Source organism: Pseudorca crassidens, chromosome 15, assembly GCF_039906515.1.
Source record: "Pseudorca crassidens isolate mPseCra1 chromosome 15, mPseCra1.hap1, whole genome shotgun sequence".
NCBI lineage: Eukaryota > Metazoa > Chordata > Mammalia > Artiodactyla > Delphinidae > Pseudorca > Pseudorca crassidens.
This window is the reverse complement of record NC_090310.1, coordinates 9,600,674-9,628,282: the sequence shown is the minus strand read 5'-3', so window position 1 is coordinate 9,628,282 and position 27,609 is coordinate 9,600,674. Positions and strand designations below refer to the sequence as shown.

The 27,609-nt window shown below is 43.5% G+C and overlaps 1 protein-coding gene across 2 annotated transcripts; it reads right to left on the bottom strand.

Moving 5' to 3' along the window:
• Positions 1–1,196: 1,196 nt before the first annotated feature.
• EIF4H (eukaryotic translation initiation factor 4H) lies at positions 1,197–25,694 on the bottom strand. Of its 2 annotated transcripts, XM_067705928.1 has the most exons (7): positions 25,536–25,694; positions 10,309–10,496; positions 8,212–8,276; positions 8,032–8,128; positions 7,656–7,715; positions 3,218–3,355; positions 1,197–3,127 (listed from the first exon to the last, which is right to left on the bottom strand). In XM_067705928.1, exons 1-7 carry the CDS (start codon positions 25,592–25,594, stop codon positions 2,988–2,990), a joined length of 747 nt encoding a protein of 248 aa, XP_067562029.1. In that variant the 5' UTR covers positions 25,595–25,694; the 3' UTR covers positions 1,197–2,987. The 2 variants fall into 2 exon arrangements, with proteins under 2 accessions (XP_067562029.1, XP_067562030.1); XM_067705929.1 differs by lacking the exon at positions 7,656–7,715.
• Positions 25,695–27,609: the final 1,915 nt, after the last annotated feature.

The window sequence follows — 27,609 nt, the reverse complement described above, 5'->3', positions numbered from 1 at the left end:
ATTCTAAAGAGTGAACCTTGTCGCGGTACTAGTGACCCCGCATGACCTCAACAGCCATTTGGAATTTGAGAAGAGGGCTGAGAGGAAGCAAAAGCGTATCTGAAGCATAACTCGTGAAGAGAGATTATAATAAGGTTGTTTAAAAAATCAGGCACAGGAATCTCTAGAGGCTGCCTTGCACCATCTCAAGACATAGCAAAGCAATGCTGTTTCTAACGCATCTCAAGCCAGAGTGGCTTTAACAAACTCAAGTCAATCAGTTTTTCTTCTTCTAGACTTGATCTCTACCAAGTAACTTCCTTCACTGAGAAAACCAGGCTACCCCTAAGCAATGACGAATGAAAGGGGATGCTAGGTAACAATGGCAACACCTTCCTTCCTCACCCGCACGTACGCCCCTCCTGACTACTGCCCCCTTTCTGCCTCGAGCTCACCAAGACCTCCCTGAAGAAACAAGACATTTGAGTCATGAGGGGAAACCCAGGCTTCTGGAAGCCTGCTGTGGAAACTTGTCCTCTTCCGGGACCTGGAGAAACAATCTGGCTTTGGACAAAATGGACTCCGAGGAAAGAACATTCTTAGAAACCTGAACCCCTTATTAAAAGGGCCTCACTTGGCACTCCACTAAAATGTTTCTCTGAAACCAGTTCAAGAATAGCAGAGAGAAACCAGATGTCAACTATCTGTCTAAACCTATCTCTGGAACACTCACATAGGTGGTACACACTTTTATGAAAATGACCCTATTTATTTAGGTGCTTATTTGGAGAAAGACGTACCTTCCCGTCTCAACTGCTGAAGCCCGCGCGCCTAGAGCCCATGCTCCACAACAAGAGAAGCCACTGCAATGAAAAGCCCACACACTGCAACAAAGAGTAGCCCCCGCTCGCCCCAACTAGAGAAAGCCCGTGCGCAGCAATGAAGAGCCAACGCAGCCAAAAATAAATTTAACCCCCCCCCCTCAAAAAGAGAGAAATTAGTTTTTTGGGGGAAAAAAAAAACAGGAAGAAAGTTGGCATCCCATCTCTGATCATCACCAGCTTCTAAAATAATTTCACAAATCTTGTAACTTCCGAAAGCAAGACGCTTTGCTCACTCCGCAGTACATTCCACTAAATTTGGACACTACTTTCCAAATTTAAAATTAACTTCACAAGCAGCTAAAAAACAACTCAAAAATAAAGACAAGCATTAAATATTACGTAAGGTTTTCTTTTATTTAAAAGATCATTCACAAAATACCATATCCATAGATTTACTTTCTGTCATATAGCTGAATGTGTTAAGTGTTTGGAATTCCATTCTTACATTTAAAAGTCAACTGGATTGCCCAGAAGTTTAGATGAATTTGTTTTGTTCTTAATCTTTTCCACACTGAAGATGTAAGTAGGTCATCTGAAAGCATCAGGTTTGATTACAACCACATAATGCATGTCTTTCTTAAGGTAAGTATTGGTGTTACACAAATGGTTCTTATTTCAGAAGCAAACATGACAGGTGGAAGGAAGGAAAGGAGGGAGAGTTCTGTAAATTGCTGAGACCTGGTGACAAAGACAAAGTAAGAGGGGCCGAGGATGGCAGCTAGTGAGGAGCTACTTTCTAAGCACACCGCGTGGGCCAGCCTGCCCCCGGCCCTCCAGTCATGCTGGTGAGGGTCTCTCTTTTCCGGGGCTCTAGCTGACCCTGAACTGCTCCCAATTGGATGAAGTGGGACTCGGGCGCTCAAGAATTTGTTCACACAGAGGTGTTCAAGCTCAAAAGCTGCTGCCGAGCCTGGGTGAGTGCTGAACACTGTACGTGGCAGTGAACGTCCTAAAGCTGAGAACTAGTGACCTCAAGCCACCTACCAGTTACCTGACAGCTCTGCATAGTCAAATTCTCAATTCATCAAGTGAAAGAGAGTCATTCTAGGCCCATTCTTTCACTCTAAAATTAAGAGATGGTGGGAAGCACAGTATCTCACTATTACTTGTATCAGGGAACAGATAAACACAGGGAGTGATGCAGAACACACGACAACAGGGGTTTGAGAGGAAGCAGCGTCCGCACTAGGAAGTGAGCCCAGCACCGCGCTACCACCTGCAGTGCCCAATGCACCTCTGCAGCCAGCAGAAAGGAAACCAGACAGCAGTTCGCTACATCCAGCCACAGAGGAGCCTCTAAGACGGCCAGTGAAAGAAGGGAACCAGTTTGGACACGGTATTGAAAGAGCAATAATAAAGCATGTGAACACAGCAGTGTATTCAATTTATCTCCTATGTGCACCCTGCCAGCAGTTCACATTATCTTTTTAGGTTTTGCTGTTTGAAATGTAAGCCTATTCTCCCATCTGGGGAGGGAGTAATGGAGTCAGGACTATCTATAAATAGTTACAGGAAGGAATTTGCAAAGATCAACAGATATTTTATCCTTGTTTTGAAAGCAATGTGTCCCAAATTCTGTATGTTGATAACAGCTGAATAAAAACAAGATGCTATCCAATTTGTGACCTGTTTTTTTTTTCTTGGAAGCCACAGCAATACAGAACTCAACATGCAGGTTGCTGAGAAAAATCAAAGGAAACGCCCAGTGTGGCTAAAGGAAAAACAGAAAAGCAAAGGAGAGAAATGAAGCAGCATTTCAATATAAAGAACTCCCGCATGGCAGCTGCCTCTGTCCCTCTAAAGAAACTCATGTGCTGGAAAGAAACAAGGAGCGAGAAGGAAAAAGGACAGAAGGAAAATAGGAAAGGAGTGGCAGGAAGGAAAAAAAGAAAAAAAAAAAAAAGCACAAAACAGGCACTAGGTAGATTCAGCAAAGCCAAGAATGTACTAAAAACCACTTGTTAACTGCTGACATGCACTCACAAGCTCTGTGTTTCCATTGTAAGAAAGGAGGACAAAGGTCAGGCGCAGGAATGGTAACTGCAGGACTGCCGGTCTGGGGGGCAGCCAGGCTGTGCTCTCGCTCGAACCCCCCCCACATCCCATTCCCTCCCAACCGCAAGCTCATTCTTGCTCCTTGTGAACGACTTCCTCTCTGGGCCTGGCTCCCCCGAAGATAGCAGAGTTGGGGTTGGCTACTTGATTGAGGGGCGTTGCAACTGTTCGAGGTTTAAGCTGGAGCCGTGGTCTCTGTGCTCTTTCCTCTGGGGGAGGGAAACACAACATGGCTTACAAATGTGTCACGAGAAGACACCCTTCAGAGCTCCATTTACACGTTCACGTTATCGTCATACCTTCTGTTGGTTCTCTGAAATCCATATTGGGCCCTCGAAGGGGAGGGCCATCTCTGAAACGACTTCCCATTGGGGGGCCTGTTCGCCGGTCACCTGGGCGACTCCCTCCCCTGCCTCCTAAGAAGTCATCCCTGAAGCCTGAAGGAGGAAGATGACATTGAATTATCTTTTAAACTACTGTCTCAAAGCTGATAACATAGCTTGTGTGAATTAATTTTAAATTCTTTAGTTTGTCCAGCATCAAAAGTGCATACAAAATGAGTCCAAACGTGAATCTGTTGGGTAATTTCAATGCTAACAGACTTCTAAAATAAAAAAAGAATCTTAGGAGAGAAAAATAAAACGAGCTGTAAATTCTTAGCTTGCAGGAAAAGTCCATAATATTCTAATATGGCTTAACACAAAAATGCTCAAAGCACCGTTTTATTGTTTTCTAATACAATCTATACAGTTATTAAAAAAGATAAACCTGAAATTTAGAAGTTATAATTTAGAACACAAAATCAAAAGGAAAAAGCTAGATATGAAGACAAAATAAAAATACAAAGTCACCTCTGGGTGACATCCCCCATTTTTCTGTTTCTGCTGCGATTCGGGTGTGGATCATTCTAAAAGCAAAGCACCTGTGTGTAAACAAAGCTGTGATCAGGCCCACTCCCTTCCCAGAGAGGGCGCCAGAGAGCAGGAACCGCAGACCCAACCCACACCTCCTCTGGCTGCAAAGGGTTCCCACACCCCATTCATTTGTGCACCGCTAAAATAATTACCAACAGAAGTAAACTGCATCTCATTTAGAATTAAAAAGTAAGTTGCAATTTGGACTTCCCTGGTGGCGCAGTAGTTAAGAATCCTCCTGCCAATGCAGGAGACACGGGTTCGAGCCCTGGTCTGGGAAGATCCCACATGCCGCGGAGCACCTAAGCCCATGCGCCACAACTACTGAGCCTGAGCTCAAGAGCCCACGAGCCACAACTACTGACGCCCACGCGCCTAGAGCCTGTGCTCCGCAACAAGAGAAGCCACCGCAACGAGAAGCCCACGCACCGCAACGAAGAGAAGCCCCTGCTCACCACAACTAGAGAAAACCCATGCACAGCAACAAAGACCCAACGCAGCGAAAAATAAATAAATAAGTAAATTTATATTAAAAAAGTTACAATTCTCATCAGTGTGAAGAATATCTTCTCAATGGACTTTAAGAACCTTAAGGCTTATTTAGTTTTGCATTTAACTGAAAGTCATAGGGGGAGGTTAAGATAATTAACCTTTTAACAGTATAACCAACTTAACTTTCAGTAAAAATTTAAGCAATAAGACTATAATTAAACAAATGAGCTTGCCCCCTCTGTTTAAGCTCCTGAAGGTGACTATTTTTACTCACTCCAAGGACAGTGCAATTGCTCAAAGCTTTGCAGGAACTTATCCTTGAAGAAGGATCCTGAGCTTGAGAAATATTCTTCTACTAAATAGTTGATTCCCATTATTCATAGATTTCACGTTTGCAAATTTGTCTACTCACTAAAATTTATTTGTAACCCTGAAATCAATACTTGGGGCCTTTCGCTGTCATTCAGACATGCACAGAGCAGTGAAACGTCTGTCACCTGACACATACATTCCCAGCTGAGGGTTGAATGAGCCAACACTCTGCCTTGTCTCAGCTCAAACAGTAAACAAGTGTCCTTTTCACAATCTATTTAGTGCCAGGCTTTCTGCTCTTTTGTGCTTTTTGTTAGTGATTTTGCTGTTAAAATAAAACAGCACCCAAACATCATGCTGAAGTGCTGTCTAGTACTCCTAAGTGCAAGGCTGGGATGTGCCTTGTTAAAGAAGCCTCACGCAGGCATGAGTTACAGTGCTGCTGGCCGTGAGTTCATTGTTAATCAATCAACTATATATATTAAACAAGGCGTCTTTAAACACAAACACATAAAGCAAGGTTATGTATTGAATGGCTGACAAAAATATGACCAGAGGCTCACAGGAGCCTGTGTATTTCCTCTATGAGCGATGGCTCCGTATCCGCCAATTTGCTGTTTGCAGTGGTTTTAAAGAACCTAACTACTGTGAATATGGAGAATTAACTATCTGCAATAGTGGGGTTCTTTTGTTCTTTAAGGGTAGCAAGGAATTTTTAAATTGATCAAGTTATCTGAAACTCAGTTCAGAGACTAAATCGAACAATTTCAATTTTAACAAAACAAGTAATGAAAACAATTCTAAGAAGGTTCAGACCAACAGGAGCACTGCTTTGGGGGAAAACCCATTTTGGAAGCATATCATCAAGTATAAGTTTCTTTACAAAATCTTTTCTATCAACCAGAGAGGATACACCATTCATTAAACAAGCTTAATTAGTATTCAAACATTTAACCTGACATTTCCCCCAAACTAAACTGTGTGTACCTTTCCACACTGATTATGAAAGTAAAGTTACTTCCCTCTTAATGAGATTAATTTTTGCTACCAGTGTTTAGCATAAAACAAATTAACTCACACCCACACTGACAAGGCACATAAACACAACTGCTACTTTGTCCAGGTCCATGAGACAAAGTATAGTGGGGAAAAACCCCAAAACCTAGTGTACATTAACATCAAGTGACCACCTCATTTCAAAACTCTTATGATATGAGCGATGGGAAGATTATGGGGGGTGGGGAACCAAGGTTTGACACTAACAATTATCTTTTCATCAAGTTTGATGACAGATTTCTAGGAGGCACACTATTCATGAAAATCTTCTGAGCTTTCTTTACGAAGTTTAGTTTAACACACCGCCTAGGGACTTCCCTGGTGGTCCAGTGGTTAAGACTCCGCACTTCCACTGCAGGGGGCGCGGGTTCGATCCCTAGTGGGAAACTAAGATCCTGCATGCTGCATGGCACGGCCAAAAAAAAAAAAAAGATAAAAAATAAATAAAAGCACACTGCCTATTTCTGGTTGACAGGGACTTTCTTATTTGTTTTCTTCTTTATATATTTTTTTGTACTGCTTAAAAAAAAATTTTTTTTACAATGAGAGTATGTCATTTAAAAAAAGGCATTATTCTACAGAGTAAAAATGGTCTACCTATACAAATAATGTATATAGGCCGTACCCCACCACGTGCGCACTGCTGGTTTTAGATTATTACCAGAACACTGTAGTTTACACTGGTTGGTGGCAAGGTAGCTTCTCTGGCTATGTTCACTATATGTCTTGCTTCAGAGTAAAAAAGCCCAAGCTAAGCCAGCAGTAGAAAGACATCAGTTCCTTTGGTAACCTCCAAAGCTGTGAGCTCACTGTACTATTTCTACAGTACTAGGAAAGGCAAAACTGGCAGATTGGAGACCACCACTCATCAAGTCACTAACTACTACACCTGAGGTGGCTTTGAGATGACATCTGTTGCATTTTTCAATCAGAGACTAGCTTATACATAAAATTACAGGTTTACTGGATTATACTGTACTTTTATGAATAAGCTCATTTCTGATTGGCTATAGGACTTTTAGGAATTAAATTATTCAACAGATATAAGCAGTAATCTGTTTAGCTAACACAGTACTGGAATGAACTTTTAAAAAATTTCGACTCACAAGACAAGTTCCTCCCATACTTACCAGTTACTTTCTACTGATTTTTGTTTTGATTGGGGGGGGTGATGGGGGGGCAGGCACTAATGATCTCATCTTATGTGGTGGCAAATGCAGAGACAACCTCAAGTTTGTAGGAAAGAAAACAGACTTGTTTTTCATTCTCTACCTTATGGTTACAATGGACATTTTTACCATATGATTTACCTTGATAATTAAAAAAAAAAACAAGTAAAGAGATGAAGAGATGTTTAGGAGATCAACCCTTCAAAGCCTGGCATGCAAACTGACCTCTTGAGTTGACACAAGGAGGCACCCACTGGTATGCTTTGATGAGTTAAGAAAAGCAATGATAAAGTGGATTATGTCCACTTAAGGGACAGGTGCTCCACGCCCTTTAAGAGACAAAGAGGTCATCAGGACTACCTATTACCATCTAAGAGGGAGCCACCAGGAACCATTAGTATGAGGCTTTCTGTAAGCTTCTAGAACCTTCAGACTTCTAGAAATAGTAGTACTTCTATTCATGCCATACACACAAGCATCATCAAGGGGCTCCCCTGGGCTAAACCCTGAGAAAGACTCAGCATGAGACACAGGCACATATAAGAAGAGTAGACTAAGAAAAGGTAACAAAATAAGGCGGATCAGTCCAACTTGCCCACGATGTGGAAGCTTTCAAGTCCTACCCCAAACACTGAGGTTCTAACAGAGGCTTATTGCATGCCTGGGTACCTTTTCGGACAGTTTCATTTGTGAAAGGAACTAAAGTAGTCCGGCCAGGCGGGCTACTCACAAGAAATGTACAATAGCAGCAAGGCCACCGAAAAGGGAAGTGGTGATACTTTAAATACTGATACCGGAATTGCAGTCATCCCGGGAATCCCATCCACCTCTAGATTCTTGAGAGCCACCCATTCCTGAGGATACACAAAAAAGATAAAGTTGAGGTCGTATCATTACCTTGCTGCACAAACATGGAAAAATTCATTGGGAAGACGTACAACTCATGTGATGGGAAGTTCAATGAAATTATAAGAGTTTTTGCTGCCAACAGGAAGAAAAAAACCCAGGCTTGCAGAAGCATCATCCATTCTTTCTAAGATTTTACACATTTTTAAAAGCTCATAAACACCTATCAGACCTACAAGATAAGAGTTCTTCTGGTAACCTTCAAGAGCTGTAATCAGTGGGCATACAGCAAGTTTTATGCTCAGTTGTAGAAGAACCAATCACCTCTGTCATCTGGTCCACCTTTCCTGAATCCAAAGCCGCCTTTATCTTGTTTTCTGCCTTCTGCAATGTCCACACGAAGTGACCGGTCACCCAAGAGCTAATAAGTGGAAAACACTGTAAGTACTGGCAAGAAAAAAATCTCAACTACTACCACCACAGAGAAAACCTGAATATACTTACTGCACCATCGTATGTCAAGGCTTCCTTAAGGGAATCCACTTCATCAAATTCTACATAGCAGAATCCTGTAAGAGAAAACAAACCCCCGATTTCCTCAAGGAATTCCGAGTTAAAGATAAGGTGGGATCCCTGTCTGTACCATTTCCCTACATCATAACTACCACTTCTGTTGCATCGAGATGGTAGCAGACTTGCAGAACCTGAAAGAGCATATTTTACTTTCTAATAAATAGAACTTGACTGGTATTCCTCCCTCTTAATTATATTTTTTCCCCTCTTAATTATATTCTAACAGAAAGTGCTAATCAAATAGGTACTGAAATAGTAGCTGTGTTTTTATAAAGCTTTATGTTTTAACCATAATATTAAAACCTTCTTGGGTCACTGAAGAGCTGTTAGTTCTGACTTCTGAACGACTTTCATATAACCTAACAGGGGCTTTAAGACACAGACTTCAAATTCGATACCAAGCATGCTTTGATGGAACAGGCTGAGGGCGCCATTACTTACTACTCAGGTAGCTGGTATAAAACTTGTTTTACAAAGCTAAAAAACATACCCTCGGCCACAAGCACATCCTCCTCAGCATGCTAATTAATTAAAGACAGATGGCCTTGGTGCAGCATGCTTTATTGACAACTTGAGTCTCTAACGCTAGATTCTGACACAGGCCTGTAAGCAGAGGACACTCCAGGCAGAAGAAACCACACCCTCTCTCTCACCTCTAACCTCTGAATAAGCTTTTCCTTCTAGCTGCAACACTCTTGTCCATGCCCTCTCGGTTAAATCTGGGTTAAGCACTCCCCCTGCCCCGTATGCTCACACTGCACCCTGTATCACCACCCTCCCGATCCCCATCCTGTATGACGATTACACTTCACCTTCAAAGCCCACTAGACTGCAAGTGCTTCTAAAGCCTGGGTCCAAACTTTTCCTGTTCGCCATTTGCTTACACAAAGAATGTACTGCTTGGCTGTAGAGTTCCCCGTCCTCCACCCCCAACCATACTCCACCTCCCCATCCATGCCTTTTCCCCTAAGTGGATTCAATGCTTAGAAGAACTGAGAAAACTACTTGCAAGTTCAAAGAGGCAACAAGAGCCTAGTCACTCCAGAGCTCCCACTCATCTCACACTCCAGAGCTGCTGAAACTAAAGATGCCCTTCTATGAGACAATCTCTGCTGCTGCTGACTCAGCCCAAAGGCTGGCTTCACCCACACATTTTTACCTTAAATTTGCATTCCTAACGCTTCCTAGCAGCAGGACTTACTGCTCCAAGCTTAACTGATACATTCTTTTTCACTGTTTGATCACTTACTATAACAAGGCTCCAGGTTCTTAAGTCAGAAGGCTTTCAGAACAACAAAACTATGGAACCGCTCTGCTGAGCAGCACCCCTGCTTCTTCTACAGCCCCACAGCCTGTGTGCCTTTCATGGATGTACTTCTGGGTAAATAAAGCAAACCAAATGCCCTTGTATCTGGCATCACGCACTTAAATACAGGGCACATTTCCCTTTAGGAAGCCTTGGAAGTTGGATAATGCCCATCTGGTTCCTCATTCTTACTCCTCTGCTCAAGAACCTGAAAGACTAACCTACAGACACTTAACTTTATCTGAAATTTGAGCCAATCATTTCCCTAAACACATGCTCTGAAATCACAAATGTATAGTGACAACAAGTACTAGGTTACCTTTTGGATTTCATAATAAACTAGATTACAGAAAAACTACCCCCTAAAAATGCAGGAGTCGGCCAAGGTGATATGCACCTGAAAAGTCCTGAGTTTTATCTGTTCATTTCTTTTCTGGTAACTCCTTTTCTGGCAGAGACAGGATTGCTATATAGCTCAGGAAAACACCAGATTTACTTGGGCATATGCCACATATTTCTACAAACTAGATTATGTATAACACTTTCCCCCCCAAATAGAACTGAAGGCCTACGCGTTAAAGCGCTAATAAATGTTTATTTCAACTGCGTGGAGTAGGCAAACGTTCGGAACACTTTCATTGAAACACTTTCATAATTAGAGCCCTCTGGTTTAGACCCTCCTCCCCTTACAATAATGCACAGTAAAAATCCCCCAAACTCACCTTTAAATTTGTCTGTGTCTTTGTCTCTGACTAGCCGTACACTCCTTATGCTGAGATCCTTAAAGATAGCGTCTATGTCGCCCTGCACCGTATTAAAAGGTAGATTTCCTACATATGCTGTGTAGGGGGGCTCTGTGGGCAGCTCCTTCTGGCTACGGGAACCATGGCCACCAGCACTGCCACGGGACCTAGGAGGGGAAACAGACAGGATTCAACTCTGCCCCTGTGTACTTGCCCCAGAGGGCCAAGGAAAATGTCTCCCACTCAGCCACACCACCCAGGCAAAATAATCCTATATAATGTGTACAGTAACATCTCCTTGAAATAATAGAGTATTCCAAAATATTTATGAAAAACATGCTTATTTCTGGATGACAGAAATGTCCACAGAAACACAGAATCTCTGTGAACGTACATTTCCCTGGAGAATCGAATCCAAACATTAACATCCTCCTACAGACAAGTGGTTCTCTCCTATTCACTAAGAATAGGAGAAAAGAACCTAAGCCAATGCCCTCCTTCACACCCGATAACACTAACACACACAGAAATGGAGTGTCCACTTATTACCCTGAAGCTGAAGTTTAACTCATTCACAATACAATTGTTTCTTGCTGATTATAGATAATATGCTCTAATAAAAATTTTAGATTTTGTGCAGCAAGTACTATGTATTGTACATATTACTCTCCACTCCCCCATGCACTACCTCACTGGATCCTCAAACACAAGGTGCATATTACTAATTCATTTAAACGTCAATGTCATTTCCTCAGCTAAGTCAAGAGGTGTTTAGCTTGTCTATGGTTACAGAGCTTAAAAGTGGCAGGACCCTGACTCCACCATATCATGGCTAATCTGCGTACTCACTGGTTTAAATCCGAGCTCTACCACATACTTACTCCACCATATAATCTTGAGGAGTTACTCAATTTCTCTAAGCCTTATTTGGAAAACTGGGTTAATACTAAGAGAGACCTTGAATTATTGAGAAATAACATATGGTGCGTCATACACTGCCTGTCACATAGTTCACATGTGTAGAGTAACAATGACCATAATAACTGCCGTCTAACACCTGAGGTTTACAATGTTTTATAGATAATTTAAAAATAAATGGGACCACCTTCCCTGGTGGCGCAGCGGTTGGGAATCCGCCTGCCAATTCAGGGGACATGGGTTCGAGCCCTGGTCTGGAAAGATCCCACATGCCGTGGAACAACTAAGCCCGTGTGCCACAACTGCTGAGCCTGCACTCTAGAGCCTGCGAGTCACAACTACTGAGCCCACGTGCCGCAACTACTGAGCCCACACGCCTAGAGCCTGTGCTCCGCAACAAGAGAAGCCACTGCAATGACAAGCCCGCGTACCGCAGCAAACAGTAGCCCCCGCTCGCCGCAACTAGAGGAGGCCCATGCGCAGCAACGAAGACCCAACTCAGCCAAAAAAAAAAAAACCACAAAAAGCAAACAAACAAATAAATAAATAGGGCCACGGGACTTCCCCCTGGTGGTCCAGTGGTTAAGACTCCACGCTCCCAACGCAGGGGGCCCAGGTTTGATCCCTGGTCAGGGAACTAGATCCCACATAATGCAACTAAGAGCCTGCATGACGCAACTGAGGATCCTGCGTGCCTCAACTAAGACCAACTGCAGCCAAATAAATATTTTAAAAACAAACAAAAAAATAAATGGGGCCATTATACATTTGTCAAAACCCATAGCACAGAATGGACAACACCAAGAGTGAACCCTAATGTTAACTATGGACATTGGGTGATAATGACATTGTCAATGCAGATTCATTGATTGGAACAAATGTACTACTCTGGTGCAGATGTTGGCAGCAGGGGAAGCTGTGCCCCTGTGCATTTGTGAGGGCAGAGGGCATATGGGAACTCTATACTTTCTGATCAATTCTGCTCTGAACCTACATTGCTCTAATAGATGGTCTACTAAATTAATGGGAAGGGAGCTCTTCTTTACATCAATAAGGCTGTCAGCTAAAAAATGTAGGAGGAATCATGTAATTAGAAAACCTCTACTCTGCAACCACCAATGTAGTAGTGACTGATTCAGGCAAGGCTCAAAGGATGCCAAAACACTGATAAAATGAATCTGCCAGTCACTACTGCAACCAGGTAACTGAACTTAGTATCACTAATAATGGGAGAAATTTAAATGTGCCTTCTATTTTGGCACAGATTCTTCAAATATGTAAAAGTCATGAAAGACAAAAAAGGCAGGGGAACTAACGAAATGATAACCAATGCTACATGTGATCTTTGGATCCTGGAACACACAGCCATAAAAGAAAAAGCAGATGGAGAAATCTGAATCTGATGAGTATAAATATTATTGTGAGCATTAAATTTCTTAGGAGTGATTAATTGGTACTGAAGTTAGTAGGATGCCTCTGTTCTCAGGAGAGACAAAGTACTTAGGAGTGAAGTGTCAGGACAGCCATTTATTTTCAAAGGGTTCAGCATAAAGCCATGTGTGCATGCACGAATATATAAAGATAAAGCAAGTGTGAAACTTGTGACATCTACCAGTGTCCATCGTATTGCATTCTTTCAACTTTACTGAAGACTTGAAAAATTTCAAAATAAAATGTTTGCAGAACACAGGAGAAAACAAATTTAAAAGGGGGAGGTGTTGTTTTTCTTTAAGAGACATTTAAAGCTAAAGAGTCTCCTCATATCAGTCAAAAATCTGCTTAAAGTCAACCTTCCTTTCTTTTGGCAGAATATATATTAATACCAGGTCTTCGAAAGTAACTTGATTTTTAAAATTCATATATTGCTAGAAATATCATGAAAGAGATTCCACATCTTGCCTGACACAAATTCCAGATATCTCAAATATTTGATAATAAATACCAGTCTTTAAGACAACGCTTTCTTTTTTTTTTTTTAAGCAGAAGAACCAGGCTATGAAGTAATTATTAGATGGCTAAAAATTTTAAGTTTAATTACCTCAGAACTGCTGCTTCCCAACAGAAAAATCCTGCATTCTGTCCTAATACCAGAAAAATAGGCTTACAAGTGAATGTGACTTATTTTGCATTTCAATAACCATAAAACTGGGACTTCCCTGGTGGCGCAGTGGTTAAGAATCCTCTTGCCAGTGCAGGGAACTAGGGCTCGAGCCCTAGCTGGGGAAGATCCCACATGCCGCGGAGCAACTAAGCCGTGCGCCACAACTACTGAGCCCGCGTGCCACAACTACTGAAGCCCACACGCCTAGAGCCTGTGCTCTGCAACAAGAGAAACCACTGCAATGAAGAGTAGCCCCCGCTCGCCGCAACTAGAGAAAGCCCACGCGCAGCAACGAAGACCCAATGCAGCCAAACAAACAAAAAAACCCACCAACAACAAAAAAACCCCATAAAACCTAAAATATTCTCAGTAAGATACTCTTTGGGGCTGGGTACTGAACATATAAAATACAGTATAAACACTTGGAAAACTGTCAAAACAGGGGACCAACTATAATTAAAAACACTTTAAATTCATCTACTCAACATTTATTAAACATCTGGTGGAAAACAGCCCCTTGTCCTGGAATAGCTTACACCTGAGTAGCACATATAAAACATAAATAACTGTAAATGCATACATGCATGTTTGTGTATACATTTACATAGACATGTAAAAAAGCAAAGGGCTACAATGATTTTTTAAAAATTCAACATGAAGGTGAGGATGAAGAAATGATAAATTTGGCAGGTGTCTGTTTGATGAAGCAAGAAAATGGAGGTAGGAAGTCTTGCTAAAAGGGCACATGAGAACTTCTGTGGGGTGCTGGACAGAGGACTGAAAAGATAGGGTCAACCGACCTCTGACTGAGTACAGAAAGCCATGTAAGCAAGCCTTGATAAGGACCGCTGCCCAGGTGAATGCTACTGAGGAGGGGGGGCACTAGCAAGAATGCAGCAGGATCAGAAGCCAGATCTGTCTTTGCAAAGATAGAAAAATCCTGCTTCAGGCAAGCAGTACTTTAAGAGCTGGAGATGTGGAAAGAGCTAACCCAAGCCCATCAACTTGCTCATTTCACCCTAGCCTCACAAAACTGCCAGTGGCTTAACACTCTAGATTTTTTCAAGACTAACCGATGCAGTCCTCAATACTGCCCTACCTGATGTGGTCAGTTCTACAGGACTTGAGTGGTTTTTAGCTTTTCCTTGAGTAGTTCACTGAAGACATTACAATGCAGTGGGACTGGGGCCAGCCTGGTAGATTTCAATTTATTCCCTCTATGAAGAGTCTGCAGTGTGCCAGCAACTTGAGAGACAAGGGTGAAGAAGACAAACCCCAGAGAATGCATATGGACGTAATAAAAGGATACATTCTGTCATCAATCAAATAAAAATGTCAAATGTCAGAAATTCTTTGAGCTAAAATTCTTATGAGATACTTTTGACACTAATTTAAGTTTAGAGGGGACTATTATCTAAATAAGCTATGTTACATGAAAGCACTTTCTAAAACAGGTTAAAAACACAGAAGACACACCTGGCACCTTACTTAGCTTGGTGTAGGACCTCTTCCAAATCACCTCTGTACCTTGGTTTTCTCACCTGTTACTTTATAAATATTTCAAATTTCTATGTTATAAAGGAGTTTGAAATTGACCATAAAAACACTTCACAGAGACTGATTGCTTTACAAAAGTTTAATAATTCTAAAGTGTTATGGGTAAATTAAACACGCTACAGGATACACTGCTTATACAGAAGGAGGCTGACTAACAAGCCATGGATGTAAAGCAGGCAACAGATGAGGCAAAGCTGCAGGCCTGGGCACACACCCCCACCTCCCCACCACCCTGCAATTCAGAATAGAGACCTGAAGGGCTGTGCTGCAAACTCCCAGGCCATATCGCTCCCACTGAGCAATGGGCTTGCCCGCTCATTACTGCTGCACAAAGGGACAGTCTATTGATTTAAAAAAAAAATATGAAAGTTTTAAAGTAATAATCACATCCTCAGTCATTCAGGAAATCCAACTTTCAACTCCAGGTGTGACCAAAATCACACCTGGAGCTACAGACAAATCACGTTTCTTCACTCAAATCAACAAAGTATCTGAATGTCTATTAAATACAGAGCACCATATTGAGGGCACAAACCTAAGACTTGTTCCTATCCTCAAGGAGCTTATAATTCAGCTAAGGGGGTCCAGGCATCTAGAAAGGAGAAATCACATCCCAAGTAAAAGACTGCAGAAAATTCAGGAGACAGCAACAAGCACTGTCTCTGCAGGGTGGAGCAAAAGGCACTTGGACTCTATTTTCCAGGCAGCAGACAAAACACTGAACTCTTAAGATGATAATGTGTGAATAAGCAAAGATATATAGGAGTGAGAGGAAACTGGAGGAATGGCAACTATAAGAAAAAAGAAGAGAAGAGATTATTAGGGCTGGGATTAGAGTCAGTAAGTGGATGAAACAAAATTAAGTGCTCAAGACTTGCTTCCAAAGTGTAAAAGATAATAAAAAATGAAGGCCACATGCTATTATTTCTGGACAAGAATTTTACGAAGATTCCTCGGTGCATTAGAAACTATACAGAATTTAAGTACTGTTGCTGTCATTCTTAAAACTTTAAGACCAGTGCCAAGATACCATGACTATAGAGTATTAACCTCTCTTTGGTATTTGGAACATTAGGTGCTCTCCCTCTATTACTTCTGGGTGATAACTGAGTTCGTTTCATTGGGGCTGATCAACAACTTTGGTCTTTCATGTGCCACCTAGAGCTTATTAGCATATATCACATGGCCTGAGGCACTATCCTAGATCCTACATAAAATCACAGTAAGACTACCTTGAATAAAATCCAAGTAAGCAACAAAGACAAAATCCTCTGAGCATGCAGAAAGAAAGAAAGATCAAAATGTGTAACCTACTTGGTTTCTAGACAATAATCAAAAAAGGTTAGGCTCTCAAAAGCCAAGCCCTTATTTCATAAACACCCTTTTACACTACCTATTAACGTCTTACATTAGGAAGATACACTGGTTACAATCACAGAACCAACATCAATACATTACCAACTAATTCATTACTAACTAGTTCAGTTTATTCAGATTTTCCTAGCTTTCACCTAATGTCCTTTTCCTGTCCCAGGATCCCATCCAAGATGCCACATTACATTTTAGTTGTAACTTAGGTTTTAAAAAACTAGTCCAATGAACTTGGATTAAAGACCCTTCAGTTCCAAGCAGATCTTCCTCTAAGTGTATGTATTTTCCAAGGCCTTCAATTAGCACTCAAAATTAAATCCCTTTATCTTGACAACTGTCATTCCTACAGGATATGCATGAAAGCCTCTGAAAGTTTCTGGTAAACACTGGGGGTGGGGAGGGAGCAGTGTCTATGGTGAATTCTTCAATGAGCCCTATTTCAAGGAGCTCTTTTCTGCTGTGAATGGGAACTTAATAATTCAATCACATCAGTAAGATATAAAAAGCAATGCAGAGAAATGCAAAGTTGTTCTGAGGCAGGAGCTCCTGTCTTGTTCACTGCTTTATCTCCAAAACTATTACAATATCTGAGACTTAGGGTGGAAGGAATGAAGCCACAGGCCTACCAACTACTTTAGGGCTGCCAGTAACTTCTTCACCAATGTGGGTACGCTTATTTGGAAAAAAATTTAGATTATAAGAGAGGGTTACATGTATTCAGAAGACATCCCCAATTATGAACTTAAGTTTTTTTTTTTTTTTTTTTTTTTGCGGTATGGGGGCCTCTCACCGCTGTGGCTTCTCCCATTGCGGAGGCTCCGGACGCGCAGGCTCAGCGGCCATGGCTCACGGGCCCAGCCACTCTGCGGTATGTGGGATCCTCCTGGACTGGGGCACGAACCCGCGTCCCCTGCATCGGCAGGCAGACTCTCAACCACTGCGCCACCAGGGAAGCCCTGTATTTAAGTATTTTTCAAAAAATTTTCAGGCTGTGCACAACAACAAGAAATACATTTTACATCACAACTTAATACATGCATACATTCCTGCATGTTAACTACACAAATTAATTTTAAAAAGCTTGCCAACAGTACTAACTCATAGTATAATGCACACTATTGTCTATTCTATTTCACCTTAAAAGATGCTTACCAGGACCCACACTAAGTTGATTTCATCATCTCCCAACAGGACACAACAGGCAGTTTGAAAGCCTTGTTTTAGATGAATAGTGAACACGAAAGGGACTTCTGGTTTACAGAGTCTTTTAGGGAACTTTTCTTACTGGGAAAAGGTACTTATCATAATGAACTAAAATTCTGGACTCCTAACATGAAAGGAAAGAAATGCGCTTAGTAATTTAATAACTTCATATGGGTGAAAAAGGTTACTCAATCCAAAAGTTCCAGATTTGGACTTCCCTGGTGGCGCATTGGTTGAGAATCTGCCTGCCAATGCAGGGGACATGGGTTCGAGCCCTGGTCCGGGAAGATCCCACATGCCACAGAGCAACTAAGCCCGTGTGCCACAACTACTGAGCGTGCGCTCTAGAGCCCGCATGCCACAACTACTGAGCCCATGCTCCGCATCAAGAGAAGCCACTGCAATGAGAAGCCCGCGCACCGCAAGAGTCACCTCCGCTCACCGCAACTAGAGAAAACCTGTGCGCAGCAACGAAGACCCAATGCAACCAAAAATAAAAATATAAAAAATAATAAATACATTTATTTTAAAAATCTTTAACTATTAGGTAAAATGAGCAACTGGTAAATTCCAATCTAGACCATACTGAGGTTCCTCCGTTAACAGAAAATCAGTTAAAGTAACAATTCTTTGCATTTTCAGACGGCCTCTAAAAGCACCAAAATGTACTTCCTTTGGTTCTGGCTCTGCCCCCACAGAGTCAAACCTTTCTGGCTGTAGTATCCCTGTTAAGTCAAAGAGAGCAAACACATACACCGATCCTGCCATTGGCCTTCGCATGAATCAGGCCGGGGCACCAAACTGCACTATTACTCATGCATTTGCAGTATTAAAAAAAAAGGGGGGGGTGGATTCCCTAATGGTCCAGTGGTTAGCAGTCCACGCTTTCACCCAGGTTCAATCCCTGGTGGAGGAACAAAGATCCGACAAGCCTCATGGCGCAGCCAAAAAAAAAAAAGCCACCTTCTGCAAAGAATGTTTTTGATAAAGTGGTAAAAATGATTAATTTTATTAAATACTGACCCACTTTTAAAATATTCCGTTACAAAATGGGAATGAAGCACTTCTGCTGCTTACAGAAGTACATGGTTATCTCCAGGAAAGGCACTCCTGCAAGTGAGTTACAAGCTGAACTAGCTATTCTTTTCATGGAACACCATTTTTACCTGAAAGAACTGACTAACTATGGTTCAGACTCGGATGCTACATAGACATTTTCTTGTAAATGAAGTGAGCCTGTCACTTCAAGGAAAACAACAGTATTGTCTGCTGCGAATGACAAAACGCAGGCTTTCAAGCAAAAACCAGAATTTTAGAGAACTTTTATCTATCAATATAAGCTTGACAGTCTCCCAATACCTGAAAATTTTCTGATGAAACTGATGGTGACATTAATGAACATGATTTTTGATACTGTATAGTGAAATGCTTCAACATTTGGAAGAGCTACATAACTCAGTGAACTGGTATTTTCCAAATGACCAAAGTATCATGTTACCAAAAAAAAAAAAAAAACCAATGTACAGCTGGACTTCCCTGGTGGCGCAGTGGTTAAGAATCTGCCTGCCAATGCAAGGGACACAGGTTTGAGCCCTGGCCGGGGAAGATCCCACATGCCGCGGAGCAACTAAGCCCGTGTGCCACAACTACTGAAGCCCACGCTCCACAACAAGAGAAGCCACGACAATGAGAAGCTCACGCACCACAACGAAGAGTAGCCCCTGCTCACCGCAACTAGAGAAAGCTTGCGCACAGCAACAAAGACCCAATACAGCCAAAAAAAAAAAAAAAAAAAAAAAGCACAGTAAAAGATCCACTCAAAATATAAGATAGATCTATGGATTTTAATGTAAGAGTATTAAAAGTTTATTGTTACAACTAACTTTTATGGAAATTACCACCTGTCAAGTTTTGGTACAGTCACAAGAGTATCTACAATTATCTGAAAAGGCTATTAAAAAGTCCTCCCACTTCCAACTACTTACCTATGTAAGGCTGGATTTTCTTCATATATGTCAACCAAACAACCTACCTCAAGAGTGAATACAGAAGCAGCTATGAGAAACGAGCTGTCTTCTACTCAGCCAGATATTCAAAAGGCTCCAGGGAATTCCCTGGCGGTCCAGTTGTTAGGACTCCTTGCTTTCACTGCCAAGGGCCCAGGTTCAATTCATAGTCAGGGGAACTAAGATACCAGAAGCCCCGCGGTGCGGCCAAAAAAAAAAAAAGGGGGTGGGTGGGTGGCTCCAAAAATGCAATTGATTATTTCAATTAGAGAACAATGTGCAGAGCGAGGGAGATCACCAGCTACATCTATCCTATACTGGAGTGCAATGAAGGTACTATGTTTTCAGTAGAGTATCAACATACTGAAGCACATCCAGAGGGTCCTATCAAGAACATTTTAAAAACCATCATATGGTTGGCAAACTTAAAAAAAATAGGATGTTCAATTATTTAAAAAGACAACCTAGACATTACAGCTGCTAAGTGCAATCAAAATCAAGTGGTCACTTACTTCGTGCCGAGTGTGCAGGTCTAACCAGCTGCACAAATGATGAAAAGGTAAAGATGCATGGCATGGTCTTTTGCCCAACACTCTTCCATTTCTAGCAGAAGCTGGAAACTGGAAGGTGGATCTGATCTAGGACTGACCATGCCCCCCCACACCCCCAGCCAAACATTCTGCTTTGTATGTTCCAAGTTTCTGGGAAGACTTCTTGAATTTGTGTAAAGTCTTTCCAGAACACTAAGGTTAATTTCAAACAGAAATATAAATTTTGAAAGTATGCGAAAAAAAATTTTTTTTTTAGAAATCTCAGAAGCATTTAAATATTCCAAGCATGAGTTCTGTTACAAACCAATAATGTACAAGGATGAATTACTTGGGCTTCCCTGGTGGCGCAGTGGTTGAGAGTCCACCTGCCAATGCAGGGGACACAGGTTCGTGCCCCAGTCCGGGAAGATCCCACATGCCGGGGAGCGGCTGGGCCCGTAAGCCATGGTCGCTGAGCCCGCGCGTCCGGAGCCTGTGCTCCGCAACGGGAGAGGCCACAGCAGTGAGAGGCCCGCGTACCGCAAAAAAAAAAAAAAAAAAAGAATGAATTACTTGGTGGGACTTCCCTGGTGGCACAGTGGTTAAGAATCTGCTTGCCAATGCAGAAGACACGCGTTTGAGCCCTGGTCCGGGAAGATCCCACAAGCCATGGAGCAACTAAGCCCGTGCACCTGCAGTCTAGAGCCCTCGAGCCACAACTATTGAGCCGGAGTGCCACAACTACTGAAGCCCATGCGCCTAGAGCCCATGCTCCGCAACAAGCTACCGCAACGAGAAGCCCGCGCACTGCAATGAAAGAGAAAGCCTGTGCTCAGCAACTAAGAGCCAAAGCAGCCAATAAATAAATGAATAAAAAGAATGAATTACTTGGTACTAATTTACCATACTTATGGTATTACATTACAAATGCTTTATGCCTATAAACTGAACAGCTTTCCCTTTATTGGCTTTAGAAATATAGACAGGAAAATAAAAACTCACTCCATCTAACCCTCAACAGAAATTTTCCCACTCTAACTCCAAAGGAATTATTTTAAGAATTAAAAAATTATAAATTGGACTTCCCTCGTGGTGCAGTGGTTAAGAATCTGCCTGCCAATGCAGGGGACACAGGTTTGAGCCCTGGTCTGGGAAGATCCCACATGCCGCAGAGCAACTAAGCCCGTGGGCCACAACTACTGAGTCTGTGCTCTAGAGCCTGCAAGCCACAACTACAGAGCCCATGTGCCACAACTACTGAACCCGCATGCCTAGAGCCTGTGCTCCACAACAAGAGAAGCCCACGCACCGCAACAAAAGAGTAGCCCCCTCTCGCCGCAACTAGAGAAAGCCCGTGCGCAGCAATGAAGACCCAACGCAGCCAAAAATAAATAAATTTTTAAAAATTATAAATCAACAGCTATCAAATATTAAGCATTTTTAATGGACCAAATACTGTGCTGCACAGTTTAACATCTCATTTAATACTCCCCAACAGCCCTATAGAGGAGTTTCTATCTTATATGCAGGGAAAGTGAGGCTCAGAGAGGTAAAGAAACTTGTCCAGATCATACTGCTCATACACAGCCAAGAGGACACTTAAGCTCTGGTCTGCCTGATTCTAAAGCCAGGGCTTCTGCCTGAACATCTGACATCTCAGAGATCTCTTGGTAAAACCAAGTATTTGTGGTAACAACACTTCGCAAAGAGGACAATGACTTGGAATCAAGCACTGGGAGACTGAGTGGAGAGAAGGATGACAGTAAACCCAAACAACTTGCCATCTGATAGGTAAACAGGATTTTAGAATATGCCTTTCAACACCTTTACAGATCCTGTTATAAGTGAAACTAGCTAGCTTTTATACACTTTCTTCCCCATTTTAAGGCTTAAAATATCCTTAGAAATTTAGACAGAGATGCCAAGCTTAAATCCTATAAGACTCGAAGATTAGAATTCTAAATCCCCTAACTGGAACCTAATAAAGAATATTTAATTTTGTAGCTTAATCAATTTTTAGCAGGTACCATTTCAGTAATATCAATTCTTGCTAATTCCAAGTTCCAATCTAATTCTCAGGATTGATGCTACTTTTAGGTTAAGCACTCAAAAGGCCTTTTGCAGTTAAAAATGTAAAATCAGTGTTACTCTCCACTTTACTGTCAATAGCAAATGAAAAACTGGAACCCCACAAAGATAATTTAGCAAAGTGAAAAACCAAATACATTCAAGATATGGTACAATCAACTCCTGATAATTTGGAATTTTGTTTTGACTTGCTTTCTGAGCAACAATGCAGTCCCTGGTTCTCTCCTCTGCTGCAGGCGACATGCCTCTATAGGCTGGGGAAATAAAGCAGTTGTTCAGTATTGCTTCCTGACAACCGTACTGGTTATTACACACAACTACAAAATAAACTTACGGGGAATGTATAATTATTAAAACCCAAGTTCTTGGTTTTTTTTTTTATTAAATGAGAAGACCCTTCTTTTTTTTAATTAATTTATTTTTATTTATTTTATTTTTGGCTGCGTTGGGTCTTTGTTTCTGCATACGGGCTTTCTCTAGTTGCAGTGAGCAGGGGCTACCTTCCTTGCAGTGTGCAGGCTTCTCATTGCGGTGGCTTCTCTTGTTGTGGAGCACAGGCTCTAGGCGCGTGGGCTTCAGTAGTTATGGCTCGCAGGCTCTAGAGTGCAGGCTCAGTAGTTGTGGCCCAAGGACTTAGTTGCTCCGCGGCATGTGGGATCTTCCCAGGCCAGGGCTTGAACCCATGTCCCCTGCATTGGCAGGTGGATTCTTAACCACTGCAGGGAAGCCCCTTGACTCTATATTTCAAACCTGCCATTCCTTTCACCTGTGACCCAAGTTGCTTAGAGTTGAGACATCTTATCTAGCTAAGGTGTTTTAGACTAGTGAGAAGTTGCCTTACAAAAGTACCAAACAGGGACTTCCCTGTTGGCGCAGTGGTTAAGAATCCACCTGCCAATGCAGGGGACACGGGTTCGAGCCCTGGGCCGGGAAGATCCCACATGCCACAGAGCAACTAAGCCCGTGCGCCACAACTACGGAGCCTGCACTCTAGAGCCCTAGAGCCACAACTACTGAGCCTGTGTGCCACAACTACTGAAGCCCACGTGCCTAGAGCCCGTGCTCTGCAACAAGAGAAGCCACCGCAGTGAGTAGCCCACGCACTGCAATGAAGAGCAGCCCTCACTCGCCGCAACCACAGAAAGCACGCGCGCAGCAACGAAGACCCAACGCAACCAAAAATAAATAAATAAATTAAAAAACAAAAAGCACCAAACAAAGCAATACAAGACCAGCTTTCCATAGGTGGTAATCGTCTATAATGCTTAAGCTTCTATCTGAACATAAACAAACAGCACTGAGACACGTACTGATGTGAACATAATTCAAAACTCAAAATTATCATTGAAGAATATCTGGTCAACTATCCTATCACCTTGCTAAATTTCAAAGATTCCAATAACTGATAACTTTCGACCTGATGAAGTTAAAATAATATTAACTATCTGGAATAGGAAAGCTTTGGCACAGATCACATCACTACATGTCTAGTCCTCTGTGAAGTTTCCTGACTCACCTGTGACACCGCCTCAAAGAACACACAAATTCACCGACAGGTTCTAAAAACTACTTTCTGGCAATCTGAGCAGTATTTCCTATGTACTTTTACATGAAGATGAAGTGGAAAATTCTGAGAAGGTAAGATGTAGAAGGTGCTTAATAGTAAAAGGACTTTTTATGAGGAAGCTTAGGAGATGTATCATGCCAGCTACTATTCTCTTATACAAGTTTTTGGAGTACATCTGGGTAAATGGCTAACAGTGTCCTCGTCTTTTGATATTCTGATAAATAAATGGCATCTTAAAAGAGAATTTTACTTTTGATCAACTTCTATTGTTCAAGGTACTCCAACTGTCAAAATTTGATATCCACTGAAAGTCTAACTCGAACACCTCTAGTCACCAGAACAGCTGGTAAATTTGTCAAAAGGCAGAATTAAAAAATAATAATAAAAAAAATCCCCAGGCTCTGTATAATATGACTAACACTGTAGTTCCAAACCAACTAAAATTCCTTGGAACTGCCTTAATCTGAACTACTCTGTTTAAGAGTTTTCCTGGGTACTTCCAAATGCTTTTTGAAACTAGGAAGGAAAAAAAAATCCTAGTTATTAAATTTCAAGATGACTGACGTACAAATTTGATGTCTAGAAACCTACCCCCAAAGCATTAACTTTACATGTAATCCAACATCTATTTCTTTTTTATTAGTAAATAAAGTATTCTTTGAAGTAACAGGTGGCTCCACCTCCCCCAACTTCCATGTCCCCAACTTTCATGAATGATACTGGGTACACTCCCGCACCCAAACAAGCTTTTATTTGAGCCATTCCCAAACCAAGGTATTAAAAGATCATTCTTCACCAAACAAAGATACTTTTAGGATTGAAACCCAGGAGACTGGACACCTCAGTAGGTACTATTGTGGTGTTATCCTGGGAAAGTAATCCTTTCTGTGAATCACACAAAGGCCAAGTGTGCCCTTGACAAACAACAAGATGTTTACAGCCTATCTTCTAAATTCTGTATGAGGTAACTTGTGGCTAAAAAGAAATAATCTAGGGCGGGTTCCTGGAATTGAACACCATAAGCTTTTCCTTCACTAGTCAGGGATCTTTCTTTTAAACAAGGTGCCTCAATTACATATAGCCTGTGTAGGACCAGAATCAGAACGAAGCTAAACGCGATTCCTTCTCCAGGTCTGGAGAAACCAGGGAGAATAACATCTTCTGCCAGTAGGCACGTAGCACTTGTCAGCAAGGCACTCTGATCTAAGAAAGGATAAATACAATGCTATGATGTGTATGTTCTGGTTGGTCTCCCCCGACCCCGGGGTGAATCGAACTATTCCAGGGCTCCAGCTGCCAAATCCCAGCCTCACACCCGTAAAGGGATGGGAATCGCCCCTCTCTCGGCCTTCCGATCATACCAAGCCCGCTGGTCTCCTGGCGAAAGGGGCCAGGGGGCCTGCAGCGCAGGCTGACAACAGGAAGCCGCGGCCGGGACCGGGACTGGAGCGGGGCAGGCCGCGGCCCCCACCCCCGCGCTGCAGCACAGCCCCGCGCCGGCCCCGCCGTACTGGGGGATGGGGCTGGAAGCGGGAGCTCGTCCTACCGGGCACTCAGCGCCGCTGCGGCCTGGCCCTGCGACCGAGGCAGAGGAAAGACACATCGTAGGCGGCGGGGGAGGGGTGGCACAGAGAGGGATCTGTCCCGCGAGCAAAACCCGGGGAGCCTAACCGCCGCCGCACCCTCCCCGAGCGCGCCATTTCCAGACCCCACTCCTCCCGGCGCCTCTACGAGGCCTCAGTCGGCCCAGCCGGGCCCCTACCGCTCGCCGCCCCTTGCTGTGCGCGCGAGAAGGCCGCGGGCCAGGGGCCCCTGACTCCGCCCGCCTCTCGCGCCCGGCCGGGGCCCGCGCACGCCCGCCTCACCCTCTGCCGCCGCCGAAGCTGCTGTAGGCCCGATCGTCGTAGGTATCGAAGTCCGCCATTTGCCGTCTCCGCTCCGAGAGGAACCAGGGTGAGCGAGGAAGGACCCCGCAATATAACTCCCCCCGCCCCGCCGCCGGGGCTGTCCGCCGCACCGCCTGATCGCAAATCGCACGCACGCACGCTCGCGTGCGCGCACGTACGCCGCGCCGGGTCTGGGCTGGCTGGCCTTTGGCAGCCCGGCGCGTTTTGCGGCCCACGTGGTGCGGCGGCGCGTTGGCTCGGCTCCTACCCTGGCGCTCCGGCCCATTGTGTGCTAGCTCTGAGGCTTCACCCGCGGCCGCCTCCTGCCCCTGCCCCGCCCCGCCCCACCCTTGGACGTGAGCCTTGCCCTACCAGCCGAACCTCCTGTGGCTCCTTCCGCGCGCTGCGAAGGCCCCGCCCCGGGCTGGCCTTGGAATCTGCGCCGGGCTCGCGGTGTTTTCTGTCGCCTAGCTTCCGAACTCCAGACCTGGCAGGGACGCCAGAGGTCTCCTCCGCTTGGTGGGGGGGTGGGGGGTGGGGAGGTGGCGGGGAGGTCCCACTCCGACACTTACACAGTGGGGGCGGGGAGGTCCCACTCCGACACCTACACGGCCAGGGCGTCGCTTGCTAACACCAAAGAAAGGTCTACCTCCCCCAGGACGGAGACCCCGCAGAGCTGAGCATTTGTTGAGAATGCAGAGGGGGCGAAAGGCCTGGAAGGGTGAGATTGGGGTCAGCATCTGAGCGTGTGAGGCAATGGGGATGCCCTTATTGAATCCTGCCTTCAAGGATCTACTTGCCGCCTGGGTATTGGTGGTGGGGAAGGGGTGTTGAGATTGGAGTATAGCTTGTCGTTGAACCTGCGAGCGAGTTGGTGCATCTTACTTTTGGAAGAAAATTCTATCCTGACGTGAAGTCCATCTAGCAATCACGAAGAATGGATGTGCAATGAGAATTCATTACACTGGTAATTTCTCCAGTTTGTGATTGAGATTGTGGTAATATTGGATCCTCCAAACCCTTCCGTGTCTAGGAAGAGTTTAGAAGAACCTCAGAATTTTTGCAACGTATGCCCAGTACTGTTATATTTAAGCACTTCTGCTACTTTATCCCAGTGCTGGCATTCACAGGGCAGCTGTTAACTCGGTGTTTGCTTTTCTGTCTCTATCTTTATTAAGTATTGATAATAAAACCACTTTACTATCCAATAGACCCAAAGTAATCTGGGCCCTGCCTCTTACTAGTTGTGTGACCTCAAGCAAGTTACTTAACCTCTTTAATGTCTCAATTTTATCATTTTATCATAAGAGGAGGATATCACCCACCTCCTCAGATTGTAAAGATTAAATGAGAAGCAAAGTCTCCCAGTCCAAAGTCACCCCAAGGTGAGATTCTGGAGGATAGGAACCCGTGTTGAGAGAGGTCTGTCATCCTACAGGGCCCTGCGTGAGGGAGAAGAGAGTGATTTATCATGAATGAAGTAAAAGGAGGGAAGACTAATAGGAAGGTGTATGTCTGGGGCTTTCCCAGCACCAGGCCCATCCAGGGGCCATCCCCTCCCACCAGGCTTAATGGCCTTTTCTCTACTTGGGCAACACCCGGGGCCAGTCTCAGGCCACACTCTTAAGCTTTACTATCCATAGGCCCTTTCCCCTTCTGTTGGTCTCTAGCACACAACCTGTGTCCCACACAGGATCCAGAGGATTGAGACCAACCCTAGAAAGTTCCATAAATGTGCTGACTGCCTCCATGGCAAAGCTAGATGCCCAAACTCTCCTGAGATTGTCCTCATGAGCTTTGATCCTAATTTGTTCCCTAACTCCTTCCCAAGAGTGGATATCCCAGCCTTTACCAGTTCTCTTTAATCCTGGGAGTTGGGGGTGTAACCTGCTAGAGGACCCATCTCAGATGCCACTTTCTTTGAGATACCTATAGTGTAGTGAAGCTTGTGGGTTGCATTTCAAACTGCCTGTGTTTAAATCCTGGCCAACCCACTTAACTACTAGCTGTGTGACCTCAAATTGTTTAATCTGTCAATTCTTTGCCTATAAAA

What these genes read in the sequence shown, in the direction of transcription:
- EIF4H (XM_067705928.1), bottom strand. Translation starts at nt 25,594, where the DNA reads ATGGCGGACTTCGATACCTACGACGATCGGGCCTACAGCAGCTTCGGC. An exon ending in CCTTGACATACGATGGTGCA is followed by an intron (nt 8,129 to 8,211) that starts GTAAGTATATTC and finishes TCCACTTATTAG; the next exon opens with CTCTTGGGTGACCGGTCACT. An exon ending in CCGGGATGACTGCAATTCCG is followed by an intron (nt 3,356 to 7,655) that starts GTATCAGTATTT and finishes TTCCTCCTTCAG; the next exon opens with GCTTCAGGGATGACTTCTTA.